The sequence below is a fragment of the Haliotis cracherodii genome, unplaced genomic scaffold (assembly GCF_022045235.1).
Source record: "Haliotis cracherodii isolate W230 unplaced genomic scaffold, xgHalCrac1.p SCAF_2, whole genome shotgun sequence".
In the NCBI taxonomy this organism is placed as follows: Eukaryota; Metazoa; Mollusca; class Gastropoda; order Lepetellida; family Haliotidae; genus Haliotis; species Haliotis cracherodii.
Genome location: NW_027266275.1, coordinates 7,382,601 through 7,408,936, shown reverse-complemented (window position 1 = coordinate 7,408,936; position 26,336 = coordinate 7,382,601). Strand labels below are relative to the sequence as shown.

The window sequence follows — 26,336 nt, the reverse complement described above, 5'->3', positions numbered from 1 at the left end:
CTTTGGCTGTTTGCAAAGGCATATTTGCACTTGTCAGAGGGGTACACAAAGTATGTGATCTGACTTCTCAGTTGTTAGACTTTCATTTTTGTGGAAGCCTCGGTGGGCTCGATCTCTGACCTTTAGGTGCCTCACTCTGGCAGTGTGGGTTCGAATCCTGCATGGGAATCAACTGAAAAAAAAGTACTAGAATCTGTATTTTATGGAGGAAGTTTTATCCCAAATATAACATTTGTTACATATTGCTGTTCATAAGAAATCCAATATAGCTCCCAAACATTTCTGTGTTATTGGCCTAGTCATAGCTGCTCACTATCAAATTATCAGTTTCAAGAATGATCTGCTTTTATTGTATCCAATTTGAAATGAGGATGTTTTTGAAACAAGTAGGTAATGAATAATTTATCTTTGTTCTCTTCATGCTTTAGCCTTTGAAAAAGTTATGGCGGACAGTGAAAGAAGTCACCCAGTACGGGAAAGGAAACCAAGAATTATTACACAGTTTGGTTTGGAAGAAAATATTTCAAAGAGGCATCAGTCCAAAGATAAAAAAGTAAGCAAGAAAGAAGGTGCCCCCAAATCCCCACATGAAGGCGACATGAAAGACGAAGTTCTCAAACAACAAAAGAAATCTATAAAAAAGAAAACAGACAAGAGAAAAAGTGACACTCATGTCGATGAGAGCGGTGAACTAGCTAATAAGAAAGTCAAAATTGATCCTTTGGACCAAAACGATGACCTCTCCAAAGATAAAAACAATTCTCACAGTAAGAAAGGCAGAACTGTGAAAAAAGAGAAAGGGGTTGTGAAAAAGGGTAAAGCATCTTCATCACGTTCTCGGGTAAAAGATGAAGTGGAGGAAGATGAATTTGATGAAGATGTGAAGGTGAAAAGTAAGAAGAAGACAAGTAAGAAAGGTCATTCTTGCAGGAAGCTGGTCGGTGCACATGTCTCATCTCAAGGTGGGCAGACCCAGGTGTCATTGTACATTGTCTTATCAAATGACAATCAACCATTGGCAAGCCATGTCAGTGGTTTATTTGTTTCACCAGTGGGAGAACATTTTTATACAATATAAAGCATTTATTCAAAATATGATATACCAACTTCTAAACCAAACTGAACGCCTCTGTAGTCTTGTAGTAGTGCTGCGTCATACCAAGAGACGTTAAAAGATGGTACTTGTTGTTACCCTGTCTGGCGCTCGGCATTAAGGATACTGGTTGGCTTGGAGTCAGAATAAAGTGTCTGAGTGGGGTATTCATGTTAAACCGTGGCATGGTATCTCAGTGAGCTAGCACTATAAATTGGCATCAGTCCAGCAGCACCCCCATATAAGGCCCAAATTATACTTGACAGTCCATATTTTCTGGTACGTATAACACATTTTTTTCTGTGGTTTTAATCACAAAGACACATGTCTGTAAATTTGGTAGAAAATTACCATCTGTATATTTCCAGGAGGTGCACACAATGCAGTGTACAATGCCGCTGATATTGGCGCCACATCCTTTGCCATGTTTCTCAAGTCGCAGCGACAATGGAAGGCTAAACCACTAGATGAGAAGGTTGTTGCAAAGTTCAAAGATGCATGTAAGGTCTGTGATCATATGATGGAAATATACCTCTCTAAACCAACTGTTTTATAAAGGTGTATGTTTATAGGAATTTCTGATTGTTATTGCAGAAATGAGAATTTAGATAAGAATTTGATTGGTCAACAAGATTGGTATCCTCTGTTCCTGATGTTGTCTGTGGTTATTTCATGTCAATCAGCCATATCAATCAGCCAAGAGTCTAGGGCAGGCAAACCGATGGTTGATAGTATGAGCGACAGTCTATGCTGTTTGAGTATGATGCCAGACTATCTGCCAGGTCACCTGTTGAAATTCTGGTTTGTTTGTTATTTAATGCCACAGTCAGCAATATTCCAGCTATATGACGGCGGTGTGTCAGTAATGGAATCTGGACCAGACAATCCAGTGATTGATACATGAGCATCGATCATTGCAGTTGGGCTGGGTTTATCCTACATGTAAACCATTATCAATTTTACTTTACCAACCAATTCAACATGTTGACAGTGCAAATGTCATCAGATGTGAAAAAGAAGATCTGCCACTGCTCTCTCAAATATAGAGGATATTATACTGTTCATGTCATACTATGTTTACGACTCTAAATTCTGGTATTTCCCAAGCGAGAGGAATTTCGGCATGAGTGCTGTAAACATAGTATGACATGAACACAAATATGATATTCTATTAATTAACAAAGAAGATGTTTACATACAGAGATGAATTTGAGTGTTTACCTATAAGAACAACAAGTCGCAACAGCAGCAGAACCACAATTTGTTGAATGACAGCAATAATCTTCAGCTACGACATTGTTTCTAGAGTGATGTCATTCTGACCTCATGTCACAATACGATTTGAATGACGTCAACAATGCCATCCTGATGATGGAAACAATACACTGTTGTCTTGTGATGAGATGTGACCCAAGGGCACATATGATTTTTATGAACCCTGATATGTTTGCCCTCATAGGTAATAAATACTCTTACATACTCAGTTAAGGTTTAGTATCTGCACTTCTTTGGTGTTTAGGAATATGGGTTCTCTCCCGACAAGATAATTCCACATGGGTCCTACTTGATCAACTGCGGTTCTCCCAACCCAGACACTTTGCGTAAGAGTCGCGATGCCCTGGTGGACGAGCTGATGAGATGTGAAAAACTGGGCCTCACCCTCTACAACTTTCATCCTGGTGAGATCTTGGTTTATAACGTATTACTGCCATCGCCATCCGAGGATCTGTGTAATCCGTCTGTAAACCGTGTTGACTATAAGATGTACAGTAAACTATGGTATTGGCAGTGTCTGTAAACCGTGTTGACTATAAGATGTACAGTAAACTATGGTATTGGCAGTGTCTGTAAACCGTGTTGACTATAAGATGTACAGTAAACTATGGTATTGGCAGTGTCTGTAAACCGTGTTGACTATTGGATGTACAGTAGACTATGGTATTGGCAGTGTCTGTAAACCGTGTTGACTATTGGATGTACAGTAAACTATGGTATTGGCAGTGTCTGTAAACCGTGTTGACTATTGGATGTACGGTAGACTATGGTATTGGCAGTGTCTGTAAACCGTGTTGACTATTGGATGTACAGTGAACTTTGGTATTGGCAGTGTCTGTAAACCGTGTTGACTATTGGATGTACAGTAGACTATGGTATTGGCAGTGTCTGTAAACCGTGTTGACTATAAGATGTACAGTAAACTATGGTATTGGCAGTGTCTGTAAACCGTGTTGACTATTGGATGTACAGTAGACTATGGTATTGGCAGTGTCTGTAAACCGTGTTGACTATAAGATGTACAGTAAACTATGGTATTGGCAGTGTCTGTAAACCGTGTTGACTATTGGATGTACAGTAGACTATGGTATTGGCAGTGTCTGTAAACCGTGTTGACTATAAGATGTACAGTAAACTATGGTATTGGCAGTGTCTGTAAACCGTGTTGACTATTGGATGTACAGTAGACTATGGTATTGGCAGTGTCTGTAAACCGTGTTGACTATTGGATGTACAGTAGACTATGGTATTGGCAGTGTCTGTAAACCGTGTTGACTATTGGATGTACAGTAGACTATGGTATTGGCAGTGTCTGTAAACCGTGTTGACTATTGGATGTACAGTAGACTATGGTATTGGCAGTGTCTGTAAACCGTGTTGACTATTGGATGTACAGTAGACTATGGTATTGGCAGTGTCTGTAAACCGTGTTGACTATTGGATGTACAGTAGACAATAGTATTGGCAGTGTCTGTAAACCGTGTTGACTATTGGATGTACAGTAGACAATAGTATTGGCAGTGTCTGTAAACTGTGTTGACTATTGGATGTACAGTAAACTATGATACTGGCAGTGTCTGTAAACAGTGTTGACTATTGGATGTACAGTAGACTATGGTATTGGCAGTGTCTGTAAACTGTGTTGACTATTGGATGTACAGTAGACTATGGTATTGGCAGTGTCTGTAAACTGTGTTGACTATTGGATGTACAGTAGACTATGGTATTGGCAGAGTCTGTAAACGGTGTTGACAATTGGATGTACAGTAAACTATGGGTTGACTATTGGATGTACAGTAAACTATGGTTATGACGAACTCAAAGGGGCTACTAATTTTAGGTTGTTATAACCGTAGTTTGTTATGAGCATATATACAGCATACATACAGCAAATGAACATGACCAAAAATAAGTTTGTTATATCCGCAGTTCGTTATAAGCGTGTTTGTTATAAACATATTTCACCGTATGTTGAGTAAGTGCATGTGTTTCAGGCTCGACCTGTGGGGAGATTTCCGTGAAGGAATGTATCGCCCTCATTGCAGAGAGTATCAACATCGCTCACTCCAAGACCAAGTATGTCAGGACAGGTGTGTGGCAAAATGTTAATCCAAACTCAGTCAAGTCACATTAAGTCAGGACAAAATGTCTGGAACATCAATCAAAATGATTCGTTGTCACTTTCATTTCAGTGATAGAAAATATGTGCTGTCAGGGAAATACAATCGGAGGAAAGTTTGAAGAATTACGAGGCATCATTGACAAGGTCAAGGACAAATCTCGAATAGGAGTCTGCCTTGATACATGTCATGCTTTCGCTGCAGGTAGGACATTAGCCCAGTTCCACATTGTGATCTTAGCGCTGCCACTGTTATTACTACATTCTGTATCATAGACAGGGCCTTGGTTGCATTGTACTAAAAATAGAATGGGAATTACCCAGCAGTAGTGTTGTCCAAACCTAAATCAAAATGATGATGTTATTATATATCAACAAAGATAGACCATATGTGAGGTCAATACCAGTTTTTATAAATGCCAAAAAGCAATATCAGCCAAATGAGGTCGATACTGCTCTTTTCTGGTCCACAAAAACAGGGGACAATGACATGCTCTCAGCCAAGTCACCAAGCCTGATGCTACTGAACTCCCAATCCATTATGACCAGCATAGGTTGCGGGGGGCCTACTCTAACCCTGAATACCCATAGGGGCTTTTCTCAAAGAGGAAGCATTGGAATGGAGTGGATATTCTCTTTTGACAAGAGTTACAGCCCTTGATCCATCTTGGTGTACTTAGTGTGTAGTGTCTGCATTGGGGACAAGTTTTGTAGGAAGCTACTAAGGTTTGCTTATCTAGGAGATACTTATCTAGTTATTTTGTCTAGAGAAGAGGCCTTTTGTGTGTATTAATTTCACATTTAATCTTTTTTTACTGATGACATAAAAGCGACCCAAGTGCTATCCCTTCTCAAGGCTTTATAGGACTCTATTTTATAGTTTGTAGTCACTACTATTTGAATAAACAAAATTTTAATGTGCCCCATAGTGAGGGATAGTGATGACACTGTTTTCTTGTGTTAGCTTGTTTTGGCAATATGGCAGGAGACTCCATTATCATGCTCAGCACACTACCATATTGTCACTGCTTCTCCACTGTTTCTCCATCACCTGTGAGGACCGTCTCACCATGCACTGATTCCATGTAGCCCAATGTGATAATGTTCCTGTTTCAGGCTTCGACCTGGCAACTGATTCAGGCTACAAGAAGTTCATATCAGACTTTGACAAGATTGTTGGTTTCAAATATCTTGACGCTCTGCACTTGAACGACTCCAAGGGTGAGATGGAACATGCTTGGATACCTTTGTGACATGCAACTGTGCACACATTAATTAGCACTTCGCTTCACTACAGTCTTCTCATGAGTGATAAATCTAACCCATATGAGGTTAAAATAGACTTGTAATCCATCACAACCTGCACCAGTAAAGCATAACAGCAAATGTCTACTTAAGTCATAACTCCCACATCATGACATCAGTGTGCGACGTAGGCTGCAGCCCAGTAGCACATGGCTACGTTCTTTTCTTTCTGGCTTGTGGAAATATAATCTAGGTAGCCTGACTGGTTAGCTTAAGTTTCTATCTAGTGAACTATAATATATACTACTCAAAAGAAGTAAAAGAATGCCAGATTCCTACCTATTACTATTTATTTATTACTATAGGTAATCTGTCATGGACATGGCTGTCATGAAAAAGTTGTTTTTTAACTTCCATTGAGTGGCATATATACTTCCTCCTTCACAAATATAAAAAATGTTCAATTGAAAAATAAGATCAATTTTTTTCAAAAAAAGAATATTGCTTGTGACTCGGCTGTCACAACTGACTGGTATACTAGTTCTGCAAGTGAGAAACCTGTTCATTATTGATTGAGATTGAAGTTCTGACTTTGTTGAAACTTGAAAAATAATGGGTTTTTTTTCTCTGCTACCAGGTTTCTCCTTGGCAGGGCAACAAAATAGGTGCTGAAATCTGATTCTGGCTATTAAAGCAATATCTGGCCGGCCTGGCTGGCTAGTGCTGTTTAAATATGCAGGACATTTTGCCAGGACACATTCGTGACATCCAGTGACGGCTGCCATTGTTCAATTGTTGCTGCTAGACAACAATAACTATCAGCTTTGTCAAAATCATTGAAGTGAAACAATTATCCTTGAATAATTAAATATTTGTTGTGTTAATTGTAATTTCAAGTTCCAAATGAATGTCAAGAATTTAGCCACGCCCAACGAGACTACTTTTATCACTACTGAATGTGGTGGAATCTCAGTATTACAATCGAGGGAATTCCCCTTCTGCTCATGTGTATTGTCATGCTCAGGACATTTAGCAGAAGTCATCGGATTCATTGTCCAAACTACACTTTGGGACCCAAGGCCTAGAAGAAATGAAACACCGGAAACGTGCTGGCTGGCTCGCCAGGTTTTGTTTCCCGCTTGCCAGGGTTCCACAAATTTCATGTCTTCGGGTTTAATTTCAAACCTGTATTTTTCCAACTGTCTTTTCCTGTTCTCAAGGAACTAATATTTGAATCTGGTGGTAACTGACAATTTGAAACAGCCGCCTTCTTGACATTTGTTCCGGTTCATTACTGACTGTTGCAGTTCTTCTCGCCTGTTGCCTTGATTGACAGGTCCTATGAACCTTGTCTTGATCCTACTCTCCCTTGAATGTCTACAGACTTTGTGAGTGTGTCAATCTCATTAAAATCAGACCTCAGTTCTTGCTACCGCTGAACAAAGCTCTGAGGACATCCCAGTAGGGGTCACGTCAGAACGACCTTTCATCCGACCAATCAGAGCATCTCTTCGCTTACCAGATTATGAAAGTGACAGTTGGAATGTGATTTCCAATCATGCAACCTCGAAAACTTAAATCCAAACAATAGTTACGGGTTAAACAACTGAATCCGTACAATCTAGACCATCTATTAGCCATTCCAGAATGTTCTTTTGTTTAGGTTTCAAATTTGTAATCGAGAATTTGTCAAAATATGTTTCGAAGCGTAGTCACCAATTTGAAATTAGTCTCGTAAAGCCCAAGAAAGCTGCCTTCTGAATGGACATTCCATTGGTCGGTCAAAGTTCGCGCAAGGTCGGTCTGACGTGACCTGTAATGGGATGTCCTCAGATCTTTGTTTAGCGGTAGCGAGAACTAAGATCTGGTTTTAATGAGATTGTGAGCGTGTCAAGTTATCTGCATAAATTAAGCAATCACCTGATCCATGTCACCCTATGGTATGTATTCCTACACCTGGAATGTTTGTCAATCTCGTCATTTTTGTCTGCTTTGATATATACAACTGGTCTTGGTTAAACTATTGTAGATATCACATGTTTTCGTGGTGGAATTATATTATAAGGATTGACGGTGTATTTTGGTTGGTTCATGGAGGTATGAAAAGAGGTTATTGAAACTCTATGAATCTGCTTAGCGGATTCTTTACAAATGTTGTTTTTTCGATTCAATCCTTAAATAAATCTCATTTGAAAAAATCAGTTGCAGTGCTCGTATGCAGCACTTTCTGGCATGCCTCCGGTTGATACTGGTAGATAAAGTTCACTGACTGAATCAGTCCGGATGGAAACCTGTATGAGATTCTGTTCCTTTGCTCCAGGTGTGAAGGGCTGCCATCTGGACAGACACGAGAACATAGGTAAGGGCCACATCGGCCTTGAGGGTTTTCGCAGAGTGATGACCGATCCCAACTTTGACGACATTCCCATGGTTCTGGAAACACCGGCTGGTATGGGGTATCACAAGGAAATACAAATACTGCATGGACTCTGTGATGGCTGAATCTCTCAGTCTCAAGGGCTGTCGGACATGCTTATGGTGGAAAAGTGTCTCCCTAATGCTGTCTGACGCTTGTATGGTTTAACATTATCTGCAAGTGCTGTCTGACACTGGTGGATGGACACTCCCGCCAAATGCTGTCTGTTCCCTTTACATTCAGAAATTATCAACAAATGATGGTCAGGACATTTTTCATCAATCATGACATCTTCAGTGAAAAACACAAACCATAATTGAGATTTTCTTTCCTCTTCTGACCCTAACAAAAAAACAGACTTTATAAAAATAAATATTTTAAATTGAATTACAGATTTTAATTTTGTATTTAGTTACACAAATAATGACAAATATTTCAGTTGTATTAACAGTTTATTTACATACATGGCTTTTGCATACAAGAAACTCTTTAGTGGTGTTGACAAAAATAAACTTTCACAAGCTTTGCTGTACGTGCTCTTTGACTTAATGACAAAACATTTGTACTGAATATATGTAGTGATATACATTTAAACTAAACCAGTATATTTATGTCATTAAATGAATATATAGAGAAAGCGGGTACTGGGGAGGGGTAGAGTCTTTTGCTGCTTTTTAATAGCATCATTCCAGTATTATTATGGGACACCAAGAATGAGCTTCACATCATACCTATGTGGAGAATTGAACTCAGGCCTTCAGAGTGACGAGCCAAACCACTAGGCTACCCACCTCCCCAAGTGACAGAAGAAATCCTTTTATTTTTCAGTGGCAGCTATAGCAAGGCTTCATTTTCTCACCACACCTAAACCACTGGACTATCCCCCGCCCCAAGTGAAGGACGAATCCTTATATTTTTAAATATTAGTAATAGCCTAGGTATTCTCTCTGTTAGCTAACTGAATCCTACAGCTTCAATTAAGTCAAATGTTAGTGATCAGTGAAGCTGATGATCATGCACCAGCATGCTGACAACATGGTGTTTTGGCCAGCATAGGCCACAGAAAAATAATAGTTTTGGTTCTCCCGCATCATCATAAAGTCAGCGGCACATTTCATTTTTAATTCCATTTAAAAAAAATATATATATAAATTGTTTGATAGGCATTACTAGAAGTTGAAGGATGACAAGGTAGACACAATTTTATGGATAACAACTTCGTCACATCTTGCTTGAAAACGGTATAAGGATCTATACCGAAACGTCCCTTTTTACAGTATTAAAGAAGTTGTAAACCATAAAATTGTATCTACCTTCTATAAAAATCTTTAAATATTCCATTTATCGAAAACACACCTCAGCAGTGAAATGGTATAATACTTAAGAACAACATGATTTTGCCGAAATTATTGTCAACAAAATGGGGGGAAAAACCACCACCGCCTGAACTACATTTTCAAAAGCCGTTGCCCGAGAACCAATTCTTTTATTTTCTTAAGCTTCAGCAGGACATGCTTTGTAACACCAGCAGTATGACCAAAAATGGCACCACTGACAATGCATGAGATTAACTAACATTTACTATTCAAAAGAACACCCGGGTTTTCATATTGCTATAAATATAAAAGAATTGGGTGTTCTTTTGTGTAGTGTATATTACAGGCCCAAATACTGCAAAATGTTTCTGATGTGATATGTCAAATATCCTTATCTGTATTGACATAACTTTAACAGCATTAATTTTCTATAGATAGGGAAAGCAAAACAACTTTTCAGGTGGTCCTAGATTATTATCACTATTACTATTTGCATGACTTAAGTGCAAAGTCTGACATATCACTGAATTTAACAGATAGGTTTTTGGGTGCTTAACCATTAGTACACATTTATATGGTTCGAACTGTTATGTGGGAGGAGTTTAATACTACGGAAATCAAAGTTGTGTTTGTTCAAAGAGTAAGCCTGTTTCTGGCACCAAGGCCGGGAATGGTGCAGGAAGCAACCATGATGGTCACAGGAGCCGTATTCAACACTGTCTGTTCACATCTAGCCTGCTGCCCACTGTCAGGAGGCTGCCACTTGAGATAGAGGTTCCTCCAAGTATGTGGCTAATGCTTCCAGCTGAAACAATACAATATCCCACCAAATTCTTAGAACACTTTCGTGGTTGCGCACCCTATGGAGATTCTGGCTTAAAATTGTTTGTTTGTTTGTTGTTTAACGCCATACTTGGCAATATTCCAGCTATATGACGGGTCTGTAAATTATCAAGTCTGGACCAGACAATCTAGTGATTGACATGATGAGTATCAATCCACCCTATTGGGATATGATGACATGCATCAACCAAGTCACCCAGCACAAGCAAAGTCGCTTTTACAGCAAGCATGGGTTGCTGAAGACCTATTCTGACCAGGATCTTCAGGGGTATTCTGGCTTAAAAGTGGTCCCTAATGACCTATGCTGGTTGTAACAGGTGACTTGAAATGGATTGGGTGGACATACTTCATTATTTACACTGCCGATTTATATTGGATAGTGCTGAGTGCACCATTCAACAACAAACACACAGGATGTTTACAATAAAGGGGAGATAATCCTTGCAAGACCTTGCCAATTCTTTCATTTGATGATTTTTTCAAAAGCAGGAAATTTCTTCTTCAGCAAAGACAAATATATTTTCTTGTCTAGTGGACAAGGAATCATACCCTAAATTATAATAAGAGCCAAGTTTGGGTTAGTAGAATCAAAAGGTTTTGGCACTGACAGTAGTCACATGATTTCCTTGAATTAAAAGGCTATACTAAAGTTATCCCTTTTATGGGATTTCAGACGCTTAACAAACCCTTGTAAATTTGTCACTAATTATGTGAACAACTGTAAAACATCTAATTCACTTCCTCTTACAAACAAACCATCATCTGAGAATTTACGCCTGCGTGATGCTACAGTGCCTGTTAATGCGTGAGTAATCGTTGTAAGCATTGCCAACCAACAAAGTTTGATGTCTGAAATCCAATGATTCCACAATATACTACATACCTTTGCTTTTAACATTCCAAATCCTACACTGTCCTTGCAGCACACACACAGGAGCAGGTTGGCCACCTTGGTGAGTCCGACCTTCCCTTCCTGAAACAACAGGGGCATAACATTGACTGAAGCTCTCATAAAATATGTTGAACATGCCACTGAGTGGACTTTTAACATGAAAGTATCGTACACAGTGAGGGAAAGTTGATCTGCAATATAACACCTCTTGCTTAGTTGAAAAGAAAATTGTAGTTCCAACACTTTGGATGGATCAGCTTGCCTAACAGGACCAAATCTGACTCGACATGAGTTGAGCCTACTTTCATTGACAAACTTTAAAAACAACCAACATGCTTTTCACTTATATCTTAGTAGAGGCTGCTTTTTCCATGTTCCATTTAAGCTACCAACAAGTATATGCAGACAGTTATTGCTACCGGGTGATCCTAATTAAGAAATCAATGTAATAGGAACAGTGTCTGAAATAACTGCCTGCCCGTGGCTGGTAACTTTTCTGTTGGGCTGCATGAAATTTTCCTCTGCCTGCCGGCCTGTCGGGCAGTTAATTTTAAGACTTCTTACATATTCAGTTTTATTAAAACTTCTACATTGTTTGCATTAGTTCAACTGAATCACGACGCAATCTGACTTTTATATTTGCGATTTTTTATTATTAATATGTCTGAATGTGGGCAGGTAACTTTGAAAATGGGCAGGCAACACTTACGGGTCACGTGTCCAACTGTCTGTTTGGGTTTTAAAATTATTTCAAACACTGAATTGGAACAACAATCTCTTTCATGTACTAAATATCTTAAGTTTGATAACTATCATGTTAGGATAGCAACACTGGATGCAGTCTTACTTTGCACTCTACAAGGACATGTTGTAACTTGTCATCATTGAAGGCCTGGGTTCCGTTCCTCACATACGATGTCCAGATGCTGCTTGCGATGGCGGCAGTGACTGCAGCATCCTTGTCTCCGTAACCGGAATATGCCAACAGGGACCCTTCATTGTTGAGCAGACTGGACAGAAGTGACATGGTGAAAGGACAGATACTTACTTTGACACAACATCCACTTTCTGGATAAACATGAACAATTTTCCAGATAAACATGAACACCTTTCAGGACAAACGTGAACCCTTTCCTGGATAAACATGAACACCCTTCAGTGCAAACATGAACACTTTTCTGGACAAACGTGAACACTTTTCTGGACAAACATGAACACCTTTCAGAACAAACATCTACACTTTACTGGATAAACATGAACACTTTTCTGGACAAACGTGAACACTTTTCAGGATAAACGTGAACACTTTTCTGGACAAACATGAACACCTTTCAGAACAAACATCTACACTTTACTGGATAAACATGAACACTTTTCTGGACAAACATGAACCCTTTTCAGGATAAACATGAACACCTTTCAGTGCAAACATGAACACTTTTCAGGATAAACGTGAACACTTTTCTGGACAAACATGAACACTTTTCAGGATAAACGTGAACACTTTTCTGGACAAACGTGAACACCTTTCAGGACAAACGTGAACACTTTTCAGGACAAACGTGAACACCTTTCAGGACAAACGTGAACACTTTTCTGGATAGTTGTTTTTTTGTTTAACTCTGCACACAGAAATATTCCAGCTATGACTGGAGTAATCGAGTCTGGACCAGTATAGCTGGAGGCCAATCCCAAACTGGGGTCGCATGGGGTGAACTGAACCATGAACTATTGATTCACCATATAATTCTTGACATTCCTGAGACAGAAGTAGTCACATCTTAATAATAGAATTGGCTAATCTATGGTCAGTGACTTTCACTTCTTGATTAGAATTCATGATGCAACCCACTCTCCTCGTCTACAAACTCAAGTCTGATAATCTAGTTCCATCCAACGATAATTTCATAGTCCAATCATATCAAGAAAGACTTTTAGTCAATTTCAAAGAGGACTCTTATTATAATTTATAGCCACACAACAAAAGGTGAATCAATTAGATCATGAAGGTCACAGGCTTGGGTTCTCTTACAATGTAATGAACACAGCTCGACTCCATGTAATGATGTCAGTAGTCTTGTAATACACTAAATGTTGGCAAGTATATTGCAAAGGGTGTACTGCACTGTATCTAAACTGCCACTCCTATTCTCTCATATATCTAAACAGATTTGAGATATTGGTGTGATAATGCAAGCAGTTGCGTCATTTGGAAATCTTAGTAGGTCCATCATCAGCTAGCTGGTGGTGATGAACTGATGAAGATAGAGTTGGTTTTAACACCATACCCCAAGTATAAGGCTCCGAAAAGAACGCCCCTTGGAAATACCAACAAAGAGCATTCAACCTACAGTGTACTGCTAACTCCTCCGGTGTTTGCTTGGCTTAAAACCTGCGTCAAAGCTTTAGGTTTTAACATTATTTCGTCTTTTTCCTGCCAATGTTGAGAAATCCTTGGATCTTTGAGGAAAGCACCTGTCACATGATCCTCTGAAGCGCAATGTTACGCGCTTTCTGATTGGCTGACCTACCGAATAACTCCACTTCCGTGTTTTCGTTTATAGAACGAAACAGGACGACATCGGCATGGCAGGCAAGGGCCATCGGTCTAGCGAAGACACCGTGGAGTATTATCTGTTTCCGTCCATTCCAAACCGAATAGGAGACGATGAAGTTCAGGCATACCTTGAGGAACAAGTTGACATTTTTCTAGCTCATCTGAGCCCGTTCCTGATCGACTATATTTGGCAGTGCGAACCCTTCACACTGTCCCCCGTTGTAGGGAAAGGTAAGGTTGACGTTTTACAGATTAGTCACTGAGTAGCCCACTCATTCAGTAGCAACGAAGATTCCCTCAGGGCTGTCAATCCTTAATTGATCTCCTAACAATGGCATTGTCATTCGTCTGATTTTTTCTCTTAGAGGTGGTTTGGTTGTTGTCAAAATATTTTCATCTTACTCATGCAAATTTATGACAGAACCAGAATCAGTGGGCTCGTGTGTAAATCGAATTTAGGCTGATATATCATTTATTTTTTAAAAGATGATTTTCAGGAGAGACATTTACCTTGTCAATTATGAAATGATCATTGTAATGTGATTGATATTTTAGCCAGCACAGTTATTGTCACACTCTAGCTTGATTGTAATAATGAGTGATACAGTCTTTAAAAAATAAATTTCATGTGAGCAAGATGCTTGTAGAATAAGTAGATGCATGTTCATTCTATCACACACATAGTAATAGTCAAAAATAATTTTACACACATGGTAGTAGTCTTAGGTACAATCATGGTCATCATCAATTAAATTTGTTAATTTTGAGGAACTGAAAAATATGATATTAAGATGAATATTCACCATTTAACTGACAATATTTGTCATTTAGTTTAACTGAAGGCTTTACATATGCACCATAAACCCAGGTGCAGAACAGTTGACCTTTGTCATGTTTTCACTAATTTACAGATAGCAGATAAACTACAGGTAGGAACATAGGGATTTGGGACAAACAGATGAACCCAAAGCTTGATTTAGATTTCTTGTCACAGCTAATGATAAAGGCTAAAGGTATGCATTATTTTTTAGAGAAATGCAATTTGAAAAAAATCTAAAATAAGGATTGTGCGGTCTGTTGTGTCATCAGCTGATGTGAAATGATGTGAACTACATCTCTTTGTATCATTGTCTGATTCAGTGTGTCATTATGTTATAAAAGTTTTTGAGTTAATAATACCTTAAGAACTATTCTATCTTTGAACGATCTATAGTCTGGAAATAGTTGAGTCTGGACTTGGCTGAATCCTCTGACAGGGATCTGTTATGATCTGTCAATTCATAAAGACCCGTCTGCACCATGCTTGTGCTTGTGAAGTTTTGCCAAACTGGAAAACACCTAACAGCATCACATTTGGCTTTCCTCCAAATCATAAAATAATTAAAATGTTGTTCAAAGCAGTGTTAAACCCAACCTACTCAATGGCGTATCTCTGTTTAGAAGAGTAGACAACCCTGGAGCCCCTCAAATTCAAATCTCAAGAGCCTCTTGAATGTTGAATACAGAACACTGGAACCTCCTGAAAACCAAAACATAACCATGGAGGCCCTTGAATACAGAATGCTAGAACCCCTTGAAAACAGTCTTAGAGACCCTTAAATAGAAAACCCTAGAGCCTCTTGAATACAGAACCTAGGAGCCTCTTGACTACAGAACCCTGGAGCCCCTCAAATTCAAATCTCTTGAGTCTTTTGAATACAGAACCTTGGAAGCCCTTTAATATAGTATAGGAACCGCTTGAATACAGCCATAGAGCCAGCCCCTTGACTACAGAACCCCCTTGAGCCTTTGACTAAAGCCATAGAGAAAGACCCTTAACTACAGAATCTAAGAGCCCCTTGACTACAGAACCCTAAAGCCATAGAGCCCCTTGACTACAGAACCCTGGACCCCTTAAGTAAAGCCATAGAGCCCCTTGACTACAGAACCCTGGACCCCTTAAGTAAAGCCATAGAGCCCCTTGACTACAGAACCCTAGAGCCCCTTGAGTAAAGCCATAGAGCCAGACCCTTGACTACAGAACCCTAGAGCCCCTTGAGTAAAGCCATAGAGCCAGACCCTTGACTACAGAACCCTAGAGCCCCTTGAGTAAAGCCATAGAGCCAGACCCTTAACTACAGAATCTAAGAGCCCCTTGACTACAGAACCTTAAAGCCATAATGTCCCTTGACTACAGAACCCTTGAGCCCCTTGAATACAGAAAATTGTTGCATCAGTGCAGCTGTTTCAAAAGCAAGAACACGAGCTTTTATTCAGCTGTAGGAACTACCAAGTTAAGAGTGAAAACAATAGTGTTGTCTACAGGTAATTAATCGTTCCTGTCTTTATGATGTATTACGGTATAATTACCAACAGTGTCACTACCGGGGGCCAGCAACTGTCAATATTGGTGTTATTGTTATCCCCTACAGTACACGTTGTATAGTAGCAGCTTATTGATTTCCCCACATGTACTTCATCCTGAATGGCCTGTATTTCAATTATGTACGTCGATGACGTATTTGAATTGGCACCCCTGAAATAGCTTGGCATGCATTCTTGGAGAGTCATGAAATATTTCCACATTAGCCTGATTAATCCAATCCAATTATAAGTATAACATTGGTCTTATTCCATGGGCACAGATATGGATTTTGAGCTGGCTGTATGTTTCTGTTTTTTGTGACTATATTGCTGTATTAGTTTAGTTGTTTGTTTCTGTCGCACCTATGACCGTTTCCAGCTGTCCTGGTATTGTTGAAGGCACATGTGCGAAACATACGTTCAAAGTTCAAGGTTTAGAAAACAGAGTAGGGTAGTTTCTCACATCAACTGTAGGAATTGAACTGTGTTGAAGGGATGTGGCATTGTGTGTGAGATGGTGTTGACATGTAGTGTTTGAAATTATCCATGGAAGTCAAGGGGTCCTTGTCCTGAACCTATTGTTGAGAGAATAATTAGGGCGGCTAGATTCATACCCTGTAGCCATACACCTTGTGGACCCAAGGCCCTATTTATTTCTAACACGGCAAAGTTGAAACTACAATATAGTTTCTGAACATGTTGACAGTATGGGGGAAAGTTGACGAGAGTACATTCTCCGCGTCCATAGTTTAACTCCGGACAGGCTACCTGAACAAGTTTTCAAGCCTCAACAGGGACCAATTATGCCAGCCCTCTAAGTTTTTTTGTTTGTTAGGGAGCCATGACTCCCTGTTGGCTCCTAAAAACTTTGGTTTGGCTCCTAAAATATTCATGATAGGAGCCAAACCAAAGTTTTTAGGGGCCAACAGATATCTAAAGAGATTTTGTTGCCAGTTATGTTTACTTTTAGGTAGTCAAATGGCGAGCAGTAGATGAATTTAGGTTGGTATCATAGATTTAAGTCTCATTTGGCCACCGAAATGGTCGCTACTTAGAGTGCTTTATGCTGAACTTCCCTTGGACCTACGAATGTTGTGGTTTCAATCATATGAATATAAAACAAATGTTGGTCTGGTCATGACAGGTTGCATTGTCAGGTCAGTTGATTTGCAGTTTTTTTTAAAAAACCTCATCAAAATGCATTTTTTTAAACAAAGTCATGATGAAACAATCCGTGTGTTTGTTTCTTGTGTTTGTTGTTTAACACCACACTCAACAATCTTCCAACGTATGCCTGTAAATAAATAAGTCTGGATCTGACAAACCAATGATGATGTGATGAGCATCATCCCACATGGTCGGGATATGACGACACGTTATACAACAAGTAACCAAGCTTGACAACACGATCCTCACAGAACACACAGTTCCTGAAATCCCCACGGGGCTGGTTGGTTTGTTTGTTGTTTAACGCCGCACTCAGCAATATTCCAGCTATATGACGGCGGTCTGTAAATAATCGAGTCTGGACCAGACAATCCATTGATTGATATCATGAGCATCGATCCTCGCAATGTGGCATCGATGATATGCATCAACCAAGTCAGCGAGCCTGACCAACCGATCCCTTTAGTCGCCTTTTACGACGACCCCACAGGGCTGATTGTTATGATCATAATGATGATGAAAATATTTTGTCATTGAACAGGTTTTTCTTTTCAAATTTTGCCTGTCAATTGTCTGTCTTGGCAACACACAGCATTTCAACTTCTTCAACATGCTGCCTTGAAACTGTAGTCTTGATATGTGACATGTATCTATTATTGAAATATTAATCATTGAAAAAAACATTCTCCAAAGTATTACATTTTGAACCTAATACAGTAATTGTTCCAAAAAGATTGTTTTGTTTGTTTGTTGTTTAACGCTACACACTGAAATATTCGAGCTACGGGTATATGCTGGTGATCTGTAAATAATCAAGTCTGGACCAGACAAACCAGTGATTGATATCATAAGCATCGATCTACGCAATTGGGATACGATGACATGCATTCGGTATATGATGGTGATCTGTAAATAATCAAGTCTGGACCAGACAATCCAGTGATTGATATCACGAGCATCGATCTACTCAATTCAGGTATGATGACATGCATCAACCAAGTCAGCGAGCCTGACCACCCAATCCTGTTGGTCGCGTCTTACGACAAGTTGCATATTATGGCAAGCATGGGTTGCTGAATGCCTATTCCGACCTGGATCTTCACAGGTTCTAAAGTTATCATGTTGTGTTGCATAAATAACATGGACAATTCATCATCCTCACATGGCCTGTTAATTTCCTACAGCTCCTAAACCTATCTAGGAGTAATTGAGCATCGCAGCCACTGTAAACATAATCCAGCAATTTGTCTGTCAGATGGAAGAAATTGACCTGCAATCCAGATAACACTGGATAAAGAGTAGGTTTGGCCTGACTGGCCGTTGGCTGCCAAATGGTGTTGGCAAGGGCACACTAGATTTAATGTTATTGGGTGCAACTAAGCAAGGTTGTTTCTGTTGCAGTTGGTTTGGACCACATCCTTAGTTGAGGCCTTTCATGCTTGTAGTAATGGTGAAATTGGAGAATGATGAATTGATGAAGCTGTTTTTTATTGCTATTTTCTAAATTGTAGCCATATTTTTTTTTACAACAATATATTTTCCAGACTGGATAGGTCTCTCAAGTCCAGGGCCCACTTGCACCAAGCGATCTTAACACTACAACTATTGTAAGCCTATGTTAAAGTATGGGAGTTACGATCATCTTAGCGCTAAGATCGCTTTGTGCAAGTGGGCCCTGGTGTCACCCAGGCTGGATAACCTGTATAGACTTCTTTGACAATTTATTTTTTTGTTTGTTTGTTGCCATTGGGTTACAATGACATGCATCAACCCGAGCCTGACCACCCGATCTTGTTAGTCGCCTCTTACAACAAGCATGGGTTGCTGAAGACCATTTCTAACTCAGATCTTCAAGGGACATTTTCATGTCGATATGACGTACAAGGTGGCAATACACCTCGTTTGTGGGTTCAAATTCCAGAGTTGTTCTCATTGTTTCCAGGTTTGTTTTCAGCATACCCATGCTGGAGGGTTTCACCTTAGTGCTAGTCTAAGACCTGAGACACTTCAGTCCTTCATCCCTCATGACGCTGTACACCATGATATAGTCGTGATAACTGAAATACTGTTCTAAAGTGCATTAAACCCAACTCACTCACTTACTGACTTACTTTGAACTCAAGTAAATATCTGTCAACAGACATGTTAGAAACAGAATCTGTAGAGAAATCACACTCTCTCGTTTTTGAAAATATATCAACACAAGTCTATAACAGTTAAAAACCCTGAGGCTTGCTGAGATTCCTTTTATCATCCAAAATCACCTTCCAGCTTTTCAATTTGTGTACAGTAAAGACCATTGTTTTAACATGGTTAAAAAAACAGCTAACTAGCTTCAGTGTCAGAAAGATTAGTGATGTCATTTGATTGTGACGTCATGGTAACCAATGATGCCACAATGGTCTGCAAAGCATTATGATGCAATTTCATTGTAGCAATATATTATAGGAGATATTGCTTGGCCTTCCAAGCATACCTCCTTTGAGAGCCATTTCAGGATGATAATATATTTTCTTAAACAAAAACTATTGTAGATGACAAATATGTGTTTTAAGATGTTACAATTATGACGCTATTGTCACCAGTTCCAAAAATTGCTTTGTTGAAGGAATTTAAGAGATAAAAAAAACCAATTGAATGAAACTCCTTGGCTATCATACTGACAATAAATGGCTACTCCTTTATTGAAGTTCATTGTTTGGAATCCTGTTATAGTCAGGTTTAATGTAACGATCGAACATGAATCTGCAGACAACAAAAGTGTTATTTGGATAACCAAATTCAATTTGGCAGTCTCAGCTTGATTAGCAGAGAAGAGCTTCCCTTTAACACTGTTTGAATGTTTAATATCGGTATTGATTTTCAAATCAGTCTGAAGGGTTGTATGACCTGCATTGTTGTTTTGCTGGTCTGTTTGAGTTGGTCCAAATTAGAATCTCTGCGTAAAGAGATAGACACCATTTTAGGGTATGAATGCAAATTTTGTAGTTGACCTCCACATTGAATGTTTGAATAGTCTTATTGCGTATCTGAACTGACCCGTGAAGTTCCAAGGTAGAATAGGTCTTCAGCAACCCCTGCTTGAGGTAAAAAGCGGATCTGGTGGTCAGGATCGCTGACTTGGTTGATGCATGTTAATGTATCCCAACTGTGTGAATCGATGCTCATGATGTCAATCTTTGTATTGTCTGGTCCAGACTTGATTATTACAGACCACCATCATAGCTCAAATGTTGCTGAGTGTGGCGTTATACTACAACAAAAAACCAAAACAAAACATGTCTGAACCTTCACAAGTAAAAATGTTTTAATGCACCAGTAAACTGCTATACATGTTGTGTTGTATATCGATCATGATAAGGTTGCATGGGTTGCCTAGATGTCTAAGGGCCCATAATTTGCTGTGCAGAGTTGCATAAAAGTGTTCAAAGTGAAATGTCTGTGGTTTGTATTTCATAATACAATTTTAACAGCAATACCATCCCAAAGTCTAAATGATAAATCTCGTAGTGTTTCAACATCTATACTTCATGGGTTTCTACACACTACGTTTCTCCATCACTCGTGAATACTTAAAGACAATTTGAAATGACGCTCTAACAAATCAAGCCACTAGCTTACTAATAAATGACACGTCACTACTACTCTGTATAGCGGCCATTTGTATTCCCTGGTGAAGGAGGAATGTTGTGTATTTAAGTGAGTGAGTGAGTTGCGTTAAGGCCACTGTGAACAGTATTCCAGTTATATCACGGTGTGTCAGCTTGATGTGGGAGGAAATCCTGAAGTGATGCAGGTCTCAGACATTTATCACTTACTGTGAGGATCCAGGTTAGAATAGGTCTTCAGCCACCCATGCTTGCTATAATATGCGACTATGCTTGTTGTAAGAGGCGACTAACGGGATAGGGTGGTTAGTCTCGCTGACTTGGTTGATGCATGTCATTGCATACCAATTGCGTACATCGATGCTCATGATGTCAATCACTGGATTGTCTGGTTCAGACTCGATTATTTATAGACCGCTGTCATATAGCTGGAATATTGCTGAGAGCAGCATTAAACAACAAACAATTTCTGATCAATTTCATATATTACATTGCATGTCTTGCCTCCTTTCTTGTTGACAAGATTAATATGGATGATGGCAAACTCATAAATTCATCTACATTGTCTTGATATTATGTTTCCATATGAGCCCCATATGATGTGAGGCATGCTCCCTCCTATATTCCTTGTGAATTTGAGTTAACAAGGTTTCAATACAATCAGCTGATTGGGGAAAGTTCAGGGGAAAAATCATTTTCAAATACACCATGTACACAAGAAAGCCAGGGATTTGGACAAAGCGTGAGGTATTTTTTGGTGTGATAAGAGCCTTGTGACCAGATTAGGGAATTTTCAGAATTTTCAGTGAGGATAATTATGATATATTGGTGGAGAAATGTTTTCACAGCATCTGACTGTTCTTCTTTCAATGGTGATGGGTACTGGCCTGGCTTTCGTATTGCAATGTATTGCAATATTGAGTCATGTATTGCACTAAGAACCACAATATATTGCATGTGTCCTTTCATCTGTCATTTGTTATGAACCTGAATAAAAATAACACACATTTTTGACAACTTCAAACTTTTGTTGGATGTTGCCATGGCGACAACATATGCACAATAGACCTTTTATATACAGGAAGGTGGTGGTGAATAATTTCACTTTTGGATCACTAGAATCAGTTGCTAATTTTAGAATTTCAGAATTTCAATTCAACTTGTCACACATGTACCCTTTGCCAACAAGATGAAAATATGCATGAGTTTGAAAAATCAATATACCGGTATTTTCCAAACATATTGTGATACGTATTTATTAGTATTTCAAATCTAGGTATACCTATAGCTTTCAGTATTGCTCCAAGATCTGTTAATCAAGCAGATAGATCTGAAGACTCTAAATGTTTATGAGAAAGGCTGTTTACCTTATTGTCTTTCACAGTAGCTTCATAGTAAAAGGTGACTATGCTTGTTCGTAAGAGGTGACTAACAGGATCGGATGGTCAGGCTCGCTGACTTGGTTGATGCAGGTCATTGTATTCCAGTTGCGTGGATCAATGCTCATGATGTCAATCACTGGATTGTCTGGTCCAGACACAATTATTTACAGACTGCCATCATGTACCTGGAATATTGCAAAGTGTGGCGTTAAACAACAAACAAATCAACAACATTGGGCCCACAGGGATTCCGGGAGAGAATATAGGTCCCAGCAACCTTTGCTTGTTGTAAGAGGCAACTAAAACGAATATGTTAGGTGGTCTGGGTTGGTGACTTGGTTGACTGCATGCCATTGTATCCAAATGACTTGTCCAATCACTGGATTGTCTGGCACAGGCCGCTTCCATATAGCTAGAATATTGCTGAGAATGGTTTGACACAACTGACAAACAAACACATTTAACAGATGAAGAAGTAGCAAGAAAATAAATTTGATTTTATGATCAGTCAATAGATGCTCATTAGATGTTGTCCTTGTAGTAATAAAGCATCAAGATGTTTCATATCTTTTGTATGGCAAGAGTAAATTCTGAAATGCTGCAATGGCCATGCTGGCAGTGGAATGTGGTGCTCAAGTTTGGTCTGAAATATTTGAGAATTCTGAACTATTGTATGCCTGACCCAGAAGCACCCCCCCATTTTTCACACCTTACATGTTGCCTGTGCCCTATATTATTATGGTATGTGCAAGAATTAAGAAGCACTATTGACATACAAACACATGACCATGATAACTCGTGTTCACTTCCTTGGCTTTGTAAGGTAAAGTATTGATGTGAGTTTGGTGAGGTATGTATTTAACCCTTCCTTCTGCGTTATTGATTGCGCTCCTTTTGGTATAAACCTCTGGTCCCCATAGAATACTCAATCTGGAGTGAACGTTTCCTTCAGGCCAGTGGCTCACACACTGCCAGTGGTGTAATCAAGGAATGATCAGGATAAATACGGCTTAATTTGGAGAACTGAATTGACTGGTGATTTTGTCAGATCTTGAAGTTTAAAAGTGAATTTGCCATAGGAGTTCTGCCTTGGGTGAACTCGAGAAATAATCAATAGTGATTATGGTGGATTTAGTCTAAACTTATAAGACTTTCTAATTGGAATACTGTTCAAAGCAGCATTAAACCCAACTCACTCACTCACACTCACTCACTCACTCAATATTTCCCCAGTAACTAATGCCTGTATTCTGTGGGAATTCATGGTTTAAGTAGTTGAAGTCTTTTTCAGTATAATGGCCACAGGCCCAAGTACAAAATAGATACATGTATTATATACAAAGGGTGGTACAATATGATATAGTATATTGGCATTTATATTGAAATAAACTTCAACAATGTTCTTCCTGTGAGACAAGGTGGGTTAGGGTAGTGGTTAAAGCGTTCGCTTGTCACACCGAAGGGTGGAGCTCATTTCTGGTGTCCCCTGATATTGCTTAAATATTGGTAAGAGCAGTGTTAAAGCAGAGTATGCTTTTCTCTCACTCACTCACTCACTCACTCACTCACTCACTCACTCACCCACCCACCCACTCACCCACCCACCCACTCACTCACTCACTCACTCACTTTGATTTTTCTTCATCTGTCAGATAAATTATCTCATGTAGGGACCGCCTCCGTGGTCTAGAGGTTGAGCGTCCGCCTGGAGAGCGGTAGGACCAGGGTTCGATCCCCGGCCTCGTCATACCAAAAGACATTAAAAGATGGTACTTTTTGTTGCCCTGACTGACGCTCAGCATTAAGGGGCTAAAACAAGGACTTGTCGGCTCGGAGTCAGTATACTGTGTCTGAGTGGGGCATTCATGTTAAACTGCGGCATAGTATCTCAGTGGGCTAGCATTATAAATCGGCTAGCATTATAAATCGGCGTCAGTCTGGACTAATACAAGCGGCCACACACACACACACACATGCATGAACGTCGCTATATAAGTGCAATAATCTTGGACGCGACGTTAAACCCCATTTCACCTCACCACCTCCCATGTAGCCAGGTAACAGGAAGTCTGTGTGAGGTGGTGACACCTCATTTCATGACAGTCTAGACAGGTGTGTAGAGTGACAAGGACCTCAAAATAGCATCTGATGACAACTAGTTTTGCCAGCGAATATCTTTTCCAATGTCAGTATGACCTGATGTTTGTTGAAGATGTTGTCTCTCTGAGCCTATGTTACAGCACAGATTAGTGGACAAGCTAGGAACATAATATTTGACTGTTTTACTGTTTGGTCTGTTGGGGGAGAAAATATACTTAAGGGGTAAAATTTGCAAATTTGCTCATCAAATTGACGTTATGAAAATTAATTTGATTTTAGTTATACAGTGTATAACCATTTCAACATATTGATTAGAGATCCTATCCTCACACATCTGTGACAATCCTTTGAAAAATTGTAAGACCTTCCTCATATAAACAGGATCAGAATAACAAATCTGCATTAAAAACAAAATCAATGAGATGGAAATAAAGTTGATGTTGATGTAAACATGGTAAAGAAATTAATATTGAATTCCAGTGGACTTTAACTGATACAACAGAAGTAATATTGGATTCACACCATTTGATAATGCTTTCCAGTGATGTTGCCCATGCTTATGTGAATGGTAATCCCAGTTACACACACACAAAGATGTAACAGATATTCAGACAAGTGTATGTGACAGCTGCACCCTGGGTTTAGCCCTGACATCAGCTGTGATGCTGGAGTCGGCCACAACAGGACCACACCACAATATGACTTGGTATGTCTCTGTTGAAAGGTCAAATGTGACATTATCACAATGAGAGCAATGGCAGATATTCCTACTTAGCTGCTGTATGGCAGGGCTGATGTCCGTCTGCTTGTTGCTGTTGTACAAACAGTATCTCATGTGAGCAGGCAAGACATTTTGTTTGTCCCAAACACTCACCCGTATTAATGTTTTAGGAATCGTTTTGTAAATGTTGTTGCTTGTTAACTGTTGTTTCGGGAGGAGTATTTGAGAGTTGAATCTGTTTAACCTTCCCCGCGTAACTTGATAGGAATAGGTGTGACTATATTTCACATTCTCAGAAAGGGCTTGGGGTAAAATGTGATATTTCTTTATATTTTCCATACATGTCAAATCTTAATCAAATCAAGCACTCCTACATTTAAAGTGTTTGGATACCAAGAAACCATTACATGTGTTTAAGTCACTAACACTTATCCACCTCACCAGAAAGTGGTGTGTAAAAAGAACTGTAAATCTGGACATTAATGCATCTCCAAATTACTACGGCTGCTGGCCCCTAGCCAAACAAGCGACTCAACATCAATACGACTCCCCTCACCCCATCCCCTGTGGAATTATACATATCCTTACATTAATCCAACAGCTCGCTGACTTGGTTGATGCATGTCATCGATCCCAATTGCGTAGATCGATGCTCATGATGTCAATCACTGGATTGTCTGGTCCAGATTCAATTATTTACAGACCGCTGTCATATAACTGGAATATTGCTGAGTGCGGTGTTAAACAAACAAACATTAATCCAACATTAAATTAATCAAATCAAACCTAAAAACACACAGTTTATGTGTTTATTCTGTTGACCAGCATTAAGGAAGTTCGAAGGCAATAAAATATTTGAACCAACACCATTTTACTGATTGGTATACGGAGAAGGTGTCAACAAACTTGAAGGCAGATGACAAGACAAAGGCTGTAGATCAGAGGAGTGTGAAGCCTATCGGTGCGGTGGGCGTTGGGTCGTGTCGGCCTTTGACGATGTGTTGGGTGGGTGGCATCTGTCTGGACTGTTGGAGTGGGTAGAACTCTTGATCAAAGCAGTGATGACTTTTCGGATGTCTATTGTGTAATTCCTATTCTTTCAATGACATGGTTATATACTTGTTACAACAGCTGCTCACTAAACCATGTTTGTGTTTATATTCAAGTTGGTATTTCCACTATGCAAAGTGTGCAGTGAGGCTTATTGTTGATAGTCATTTGGAGACATAAAATGCGAAGTTTCATTAATGCAAGACCTT

The 26,336-nt window shown here is 39.4% G+C and overlaps 3 protein-coding genes across 4 annotated transcripts in view; 2 read left to right on the top strand and 1 right to left on the bottom strand.

Moving 5' to 3' along the window:
• The first annotated feature begins 434 nt into the window (after positions 1 to 434).
• On the top strand, positions 435 to 8,497 carry LOC139468930 (probable endonuclease 4). 2 transcript variants are annotated; one of them, XM_071251071.1, is made up of 7 exons: positions 435 to 893; positions 1,462 to 1,598; positions 2,613 to 2,772; positions 4,363 to 4,458; positions 4,561 to 4,692; positions 5,604 to 5,708; positions 8,053 to 8,497. In XM_071251071.1, the coding sequence occupies exons 1-7, from the start codon at positions 443 to 445 to the stop codon at positions 8,232 to 8,234; spliced, it is 1,263 nt and encodes a 420-aa protein (XP_071107172.1). In that variant the 5' UTR covers positions 435 to 442; the 3' UTR covers positions 8,235 to 8,497. The 2 variants fall into 2 exon arrangements, with proteins under 2 accessions (XP_071107172.1, XP_071107171.1); XM_071251070.1 differs by having other exon boundaries at positions 435 to 962.
• A 427-nt stretch (positions 8,498 to 8,924) lies between these two features.
• LOC139469659 (ragulator complex protein LAMTOR2-like) lies at positions 8,925 to 13,693 on the bottom strand. Its single transcript, XM_071251889.1, has 4 exons — positions 13,551 to 13,693; positions 12,047 to 12,209; positions 11,191 to 11,280; positions 8,925 to 10,269 (listed from the first exon to the last, which is right to left on the bottom strand). Exons 1-4 carry the CDS (start codon positions 13,616 to 13,618, stop codon positions 10,213 to 10,215), a joined length of 378 nt encoding a protein of 125 aa, XP_071107990.1. The 5' UTR covers positions 13,619 to 13,693; the 3' UTR covers positions 8,925 to 10,212.
• Positions 13,694 to 13,715: 22 nt separating this feature from the next.
• The window catches only part of LOC139469658 (protein ecdysoneless homolog), a 41,325-nt gene continuing 28,704 nt past the window's right edge, over positions 13,716 to 26,336 (top strand). The window contains exon 1 of the mRNA XM_071251888.1: positions 13,716 to 13,987. Within this exon, the coding sequence (XP_071107989.1) occupies positions 13,786 to 13,987 (202 nt within the window). The 5' untranslated portion in view covers positions 13,716 to 13,785. The remainder of the gene's footprint in view (positions 13,988 to 26,336) is intronic.

Excerpts from the sequence above, each read along its gene's own strand:
- LOC139468930 (XM_071251070.1), top strand. The coding sequence starts at position 443 with ATGGCGGACAGTGAAAGAAGTCACCCAGTACGGGAAAGGAAACCAAGA. Across the intron at positions 963-1,461 it reads TGCACATGTCTCATCTCAAG|GAGGTGCACACAATGCAGTG; the intron begins GTGGGCAGACCC and ends GTATATTTCCAG. Across the intron at positions 1,599-2,612 it reads AGTTCAAAGATGCATGTAAG|GAATATGGGTTCTCTCCCGA; the intron begins GTCTGTGATCAT and ends TTTGGTGTTTAG.
- LOC139469659 (XM_071251889.1), bottom strand. The coding sequence starts at position 13,618 with ATGTTAAAACCTAAAGCTTTGACGCAGGTTTTAAGCCAAGCAAACACC. Across the intron at positions 12,210-13,550 it reads GGAGGAGTTAGCAGTACACT|TCTGCTCAACAATGAAGGGT; the intron begins GTAGGTTGAATG and ends ACTTCTGTCCAG. Across the intron at positions 10,270-11,190 it reads TTGGAATGTTAAAAGCAAAG|CTGGAAGCATTAGCCACATA; the intron begins GTATGTAGTATA and ends GTATTGTTTCAG.